The 7228-nt window shown below is 44.7% G+C and overlaps 1 protein-coding gene across 2 annotated transcripts in view; it reads left to right on the top strand.

Annotated features, from left to right (window-relative positions):
• Window positions 1-4616: 4616 nt before the first annotated feature.
• The window catches only part of LOC116504897 (retinol dehydrogenase 8-like), a 29709-nt gene continuing 27097 nt past the window's right edge, over window positions 4617-7228 (top strand). Inside the window, exons 1-2 of one of the 2 annotated variants that reach the window (XM_032212130.1) lie at window positions 4617-4839; window positions 7067-7149. In XM_032212130.1, the coding sequence (XP_032068021.1) occupies window positions 4799-4839; window positions 7067-7149 (124 nt within the window). In that variant the 5' untranslated portion in view covers window positions 4617-4798. The remainder of the gene's footprint in view (window positions 4840-7066; window positions 7150-7228) is intronic. The other variant, XM_032212131.1, reaches the window with a different exon arrangement.

Raw genomic sequence — 7228 nt, 5'->3', positions numbered from 1 at the left:
GAGAAACACTGGGTTAGAGCAAACAATAGTTGGTCAGAGACTTCTTATGAATTACTTAATCATTTAATTTAATTTAATCATAAATTACTTGAACTTTTTTCTTTCTTTCTCTCTCTCACTTACTCTTCTTTGAAACCTGTTCTTCTTTTAGCCCAAGGACTGGAAGCAACCAACTATCAAAAGATAGTTTTAAGATGCAGGAAAAACTATTCCAAACTTTGGTGGGAAACTGAGGCTAATAGTTGGAACACAAAAAAAAAAGAATAGCTTTTATCTAAATGCATTTGTGACAATTCAAGATAACTAAGAAGTTTCTTTTTTAAAAAAAAAACCCAATACAGTAGCAATTAAATCACATAGAGTGAATAGCAGGATGCAATCTCTTCACAGAGACTCTTAGCTGCTAAGTGCTCCTCGGATATAGGGCTTTAACACTATTGTTGAAGGATTAAAGCATTTCAGTACCCGTGTGATTATTATCTGCTATTACAGATGGAGAAAAGCTGGTTCTTGATTGAACGTTGTGCATTTGTACTGTACTTTGATTTGAAAGCACTTTAGGAACAGTAAATATGACAGCTGTTGTTTCATTTCCCTTCACTGACACCTTGCCCAATTTCTAGAGCAAAGGTGTCAGGTGCTGCTTCATTTAATAATCAGGAAAGAAGGGAAGGGGGAAGGAGGGAGGGAGGGAAGGAAGGAGGGAAGGAAGGAGAGTAGGAGAGAAGAAACGAAGGAAGGAAAGAGGGAGGGAGGGAAGAAGAAGTAGTACCGTTGTAAGATAAGATGGATCTATGGGATGGTAAGAAAGCAACTTTCAAGTATATTGTCAACTGTAGGGAAAAAATTGTTATAAATACATATTATTAATAACAGTTATGAGATCATATAATTGTGAATGTATATATGAAATTGATAAAATAAAAAATTAAAATAAAAAAGGAAAGAAACCACTCAACTCCATTCTTAGAATTAAGTGTACTTTTACTAATAACAAATGATGAGTAGCAAAGCAAAGCTGAGTCTGAGTAAATTGGCGTGAAAGCAATGGATATCATGTATAGTTCAATCCCCTCCCCTTGGCACCCCATTTCATAGTCCAATCATAATTCACCCAACCGTCAGGTGGGAGATGTCTTCAAAAAGCATCATCAGGGTGGAATAATAGCAATAGCAATAGCAGTTAGACTTATATACGGTTTACAGAGTCAGCATATCGCCCCCAACAACAATCCGGGTCCTCATTTTACCCACCTCGGAAGGATGAAAGACTGAGTCAACCCTGAGCCGGTGAGATTTGAACCGCTGAACTAGCAGTCAGCTGAAATGGCCTGCAGTAGTGTACTCTACCCACTGCGCCACCTCGGCTCTATAATGCTGGACGGTTGGCCTTGGAGGGAAACTCCCTTCCTCCGCATGCACAGATAGATGGTCAGGACAGATTCTAATAACAATCCTCCAGCACATAATGATTCCCCTCCCAAATACCATGCCCGCCCTCCCCGTTTCAAGGGCAGCCGAAAAACAGCAGCGAAGCAGAAGCTGACAAGAGGTGTCAAACTCGCAGCCTGCGGGGCAAATGCGTCATGTGCTGGCTCCGCTATGACAGGGAAGGAGGGGGGGGGGAGTCCCGATAAGTCACGTGATGATGCCATGAGGATGCAAGTTTGACACCCCTGTTCTAGACAAGATTCTTCTGCGTTAAATAGGATAGTATTTTCTTCTCTTGCTGACTGATTTTCTTTAGCATATACATGGAACCATATACAAATGATCATTTACTGAAGCATGTTCTTTATTTTTCTGTATTGTCTGAGGATACTTTTACCATACCTTTACGCCTGATTGGAAATTTGGGAGACTAGCACTGCTGGATAGAATGATAGAAATGCTTAGCTTATCCACTGACAAACATTAAGAATAAATAACAACTTGGGAAATTAATACCTCTGGCCAGGGCCGGATTTAGATGAAAAGAGGCCCTAGGCTATTCCACTTATGAGGCCCTTTCTCCTCCCGTTTTTAAGTTTGTAAATTACATGAGAGACAATAAAATACATCATTACTGTGATATATATCAATATATATCAATATATATAGCTGGCCTCCCGACGGAGGGCGGCTCTGCTCTGCGGCAAAGGCAGCGAGGCCAGCCGCCTCCCCTGCTGTGCTCAGCTGCCCGGCTCGGCCCCCTCGCCCTCACCTGCCTGGCCGCTGGTGGGCTCCGCGTCGACGGGGCGGCCACTGGGAGCGGCCGCGCCTCTCGCCCGACCGCCGGTGCCGGGAACGTGGGTGGGCTCCCCAACTGCCGCGGCGCTGGAACGATCTTAACCAATACATTTTTATGTTTGTTTCTTAGTCATATGCGTAGAATTTCTCCTTATTTTCGGTTCAGTGTTTTAGTGTTCACTGTTTTTAGAATAGTGTAATTTTAATTTTGCTAACAATTTGAATGTTGGCCCCTCTTGATCTTGAGGCCCTAGGCTGAAGCCTAGTTAGCCTATAGGGAAATCCGGCCCTGCCTCTGGATTTATCTTTTGATTGTGTTGGAAGAAAAACATGGTCCAGTTGGAAGCTGGGAGAAAGATGCTGGAAATAAAATGGAGGCGAGGAAAGGTCTTTGTTTATTTGGTTTTCCAGAAACTTCCATAGCAGCAGCATGTTTCTGGGATGGCTGACAAAATGGGCTTGGGATAGGTGGGCTTTTATACATTATTTGGGGCTTTGTGAATGCGGTTCTTGCTTATGAATGTGTCCCTTAATATTTTAATGACTACCGCCAGATTCCTACAGGGGTCATACAGGGGTCATGGCTGGCTCTTCGGGCAAAAGGGGAAATGCAAATCCTAGGTATTTGTCTGAGCTAATCTTGTCAGCTTGCCTAAACGTGTTGCTGATTTGGAGTCCATTGCTTATGAATAAATTGGCTCACTCTTTCTGAACGGATACAAAAACCTCCATTCCAAAAGCCCAGACGCTTCAAGCTTCTGCTTGAGGTTGAAGGACATGTTTCTCCTCTTCTCCTTTAAGGGATGTTGGAAGAAATGTCCTTCTGGGTTCGTCTCCAAGTGGGGAAGAAGACACTGGAGACATGGAGGCTGCTTGGAAAGATGGTTTTAATGGTGGACAGGACCACGTGGCTTGAGCCCTGAACAGAAATAGGTGATCACATGCTTCAATGTTGGTGGAGAAGAAGAGAAGGGCCGAGGGAGGGGCTTAGTAGGCTTTTTATACCCTGTTGAGTCCCACCTCTCGGTTTCCTGTTCCTGTGTAAGAAATGTATGCTGATTGGTTGTCAGACTCCCATGGGGCCATGCAGGGGGCTACTCTCTAGGCTGCTTTGAATCCATAGATGAGTTCTCAGATGCCATGTGGAGAGTTGAGTAATATCCCTTCCCCCTACAGCTGCAGTGGAGAAGTCTTTATTATGTAAAGTGGACTAACCTGGCTAGTCTTAATGGGCCTATTGACAAAGTGGGGGTGGGCAAGAAGCTACAGGCAACTATTCTGTCTTTTAAAACATGCTTCTTTTCACATCCAGAGAAATATTCTGCCTTTTCAATATTTCCTAGGATATTTCATTTTTCTGGGAGAGGGCTGGATGATAACTTCCCACAGCAATCAAAATGAAACTCAATCCAGCATTTTCTCAGACAAATTGAGTTCAGATTGGCCGGGCCACTTTTGCAGAACAGATTAAAAAGGAAGGGCCTACAGAAGTATAGTATCATCTTGTATCAATTATGTGGACATACCTCTAACAATCTTTGGACCATTATGTTATTATCCACTTTTAATGTCAATACTTTTTAATTATATTTTAATGTTAGTATTTTTTAATATAGTGTAAAAACTAATGTGTCTTTGCTGGTCTTTGACCGTAATAAAGATTTTACTTACTTACCATAGGGTTTTCTTTACTGTACAAACTTTGTAGCGTATGTTGCAAATAAAGATAATAGAGTTCTATGAAAAATTAGGAAAATCTACAAGAACCAAAATGTCAAAGAACATTGGAAGGTGAAACAAAATGCTGGAAGAGAAATTTGGAAGCTACGCTTTGTTATTTTCATAAATATAAAGTGAACAAAAGGCAAATCTAGAGAAAACGGAACGATTGTGCAAGCAGCTTAGTAGGAAGTGGGCTGCAATGAGGATAAAACAGCAGAATCTACTTAAACCGTGCCGGTTTCCAAAAGCTAAGCGGAATTGGTTAATTAACTTGGTTAATATTTGGTTTGGATCACCAGGAAAAACCAAAAGTGGCATGACAACCATTTCTCCGTTGTGGCTGAAGAAAAAAGCTACATGTATAAGTTGAACTTGAATTGAATTTATTATATCTCTACGCCGCCGACTGTAGATTTGGAATCCGAGGGTCGGGAAAAATCAACAGCTAATCTATTTTCTTCCAAGTTGCGAAGCCACGGCTTTCCTCTGCGACTTCCTCCTTCAGCAAACGGAGACAAGAGCGCCCATGGGCACAGGGCACCCTCGCTCAACCTTCCCGGGCTGGTCTCCCCGTTCAGCCGCCGCCCCAAACCTTCAGCAGCTGCACGGCCCGCCTTCCCCTACTTAAGCGCTGGGAAGGCGGGACCAAGGGGAGGCAACCCGCGAGCCGCGAGGACTACAACGACCGGCGTCCTCCAGGTTGAGGCGGGTTTGCCCGTCCTTTGCCCAGCTTAGAGCCTGCCCGGAATGGAGAGGAAGGCCGATTCCAGGGCGGAGAGCGGATAGAGGCGCAGGAACATCTGGAGGGAGGTGGGAAGGTCTTGGATCCCCCCCGCTTTTTCCTCCTATGCTAACAGGACTTCGGGGACTGGGGCGCCGTTTCTCCAGGTAGGTGGTTCCGACGTTGCACACAAGTGGTCCCTCCTGGAAAGCTCCTAGCTAGCAGAGGGGCGCCATCCTAAGCTTTCTCCCCGCAAGGCACGGAGAACGGGCTGCGTGGGAACGCGCGCTCTTAGCAAAGGGAATTGCTAAGAGTTAGCCAGAGTTTGCTGTCCGGGAATAAGGCTTCTCTCCCAGGGTAGAAATCAGGCGCTTCCAATGTCCTTGCTTCAACTTTTCAGCGAGGGCATCCGATCATCCCAACGTGACGCGGTGGACAATAGCCCTCCGGCTAGATTGGCGCTCCGGGGCAGCTGGTTGCGTGGCGGGAGGCTTGAGATCCTAAGTGTTAGCGGCTCCCTTGCGAAGACTCCCTTCACCACGCCTTGCGGATCATTCAAGAGAACTGTTGGTCTTAAGGTCCGGGGAATAGTCTTAACGGAACCAAGTTCCCATTTTATTACCTTAATCCAGTGTTTCTCAACCTTGGCAACTTGAAGAAGTCCAGGACTTCAAGTCCCAGAATTCCCCAGCCAGCCAAAAGCAATAGCAATAGCAGTAGACTTATATACCGCTTCATAGGGCTTTCAGCCCTCTCTAAGCGTTTTACAGAGTCAGCATATCGCCCCCAACAACAATCCGGGTCCTCATTTCACCCACCTCGGAAGGATGGAATAGCAATAGCAATAGCAGTTAGACTTATATACCGCTTCATAGGGCTTTCAGCCCTCTCTAAGCGGTTTACAGAGAGTCAGCATATTGCCCCCAACAATCCGGGTCCTCATTTTACCCACCTCGGAAGGATGGAAGGCTGAGCCAACCCTGAGCCGGTGAGATTTGAACCGCTGAACTGCTGATCTAGCAGTAGCCTGCAGTGCTGCATTTAACCACTGCGCCACCTCGGCTCTTATGCATGGCATAAATAGCATATTTTGGAATTATTTATCCCAGTCTTTCTCAACCTTGGCCACTTGAAGATGTCCAGGACTTCAAGTCCCAGAATTCCCCAGCCAGCAAATGCATGGCATAAATAGCATATTTTGGGATTATTTATCCCAGTGTTTCTCAACCTTGGCCACTTGAAGATGTCCAGGACTTCAAGTCCCAGAATTCCCCAGCCAGCGAATGCATGGCATAAATAGCATATTTTGGGATTATTTATCCCAGTCTTTCTCAACCTTGGCCACTTGAAGATGTCCAGGACTTCAAGTCCCAGAATTCCCCAGCCAGCGAATGCATGGCATAAATAGCATATTTTGGGATTATTTATCCCAGTCTTTCTCAACCTTGGCCACTTGAAGATGTCCAGGAGTTCAAGTCCCAGAATTCCCCAGCCAGCGAATGCTGGCTGGGGAATTCTGGGAGTTGAAGTCCGGACATCTTCAAGTTGCCAAGGTTGAGAAATATTGCCCTAATCGGATGCATTCCGATAAAATTGGACTTCAGTTCCTATAATCCTCCCCCCCCAGCCAGCACAATTGATCCAGAACCGTGTAAAATACTTTGCATTTGGAGAACATTGGATTTGGTACTGTTCCACCCAAAGGACACGGGAGAAATTGAATAAAGAACACAACTCTTATGCTCTTAGCCCCCAAATCATTTTTATTTTTTTTTGGATTAGTCTGTCCCCTTAAACATGGCTCCCCCATCCCGACGGTGTAAATGCGTAAAGGAATTGGACGCTTTAAAGGTCACTTTAAAAATAGGGTGTTTTTTTTTTTGTTTACATCCCAAACAAACTTAATCCATCAAATGAAACAACGGTGAAGTCTTTTCTGCAGTAGGCGTAAAGTTATTTAAAGCAGTTTGGTTACATCTCATTGTCTTGGATTACATTCCTGTTGCTTGCGCAGGCAAATGATAACTATCCAGATCCATTCCGCTAATCTCTGGGTTTGATGAATTGTATCCTTGCCTTTCCTAACAAACACAAGGCAGCATATATAGCATTCCTCCAATTCTTCTCATAGTATCCTTTTAAGGTAGGCTTAGAGAGAGTGACTGGCCCAAAGCCTCGTAGCGTGCTTCTGTGTTTTCCCCGAGGTGGATTTATTCACTGTCGTCCGTTTCTATTTCTACAGTTTTGGGCCCCTTTCTGTCTCTGTCCTCCTTGAAATGCTCCGGGAATTTTTGAACCCAAACTTTTAGTGCTTTCAAGTGCAGTGCACATTTGGTGTTGTGTTGAATGTGCTGGATTTGGACCAGGAGGAATTTGATTCTAGTCCTTTCTTAGGCATGGAGTCCATCTGAATGATCATCGGTCAGCCACTCCGTCTCAGCCAAATACTGAGAAGTCAAAAACCATCCTGGGAGAAGGTAATGCCAATCCACCTCTATAATCTTCCCAGGGAAATTACAAGAAAGTTTGTCAGGAATCAGGGCTGATTTGAAGGCA

The sequence above is a fragment of the Thamnophis elegans genome, chromosome 2 (genome assembly GCF_009769535.1).
Source record: "Thamnophis elegans isolate rThaEle1 chromosome 2, rThaEle1.pri, whole genome shotgun sequence".
NCBI lineage: Eukaryota > Metazoa > Chordata > Lepidosauria > Squamata > Colubridae > Thamnophis > Thamnophis elegans.
The sequence above is the reverse complement of the archived record's forward strand: the minus strand, read 5'-3'. Positions and strand labels throughout refer to the sequence as shown.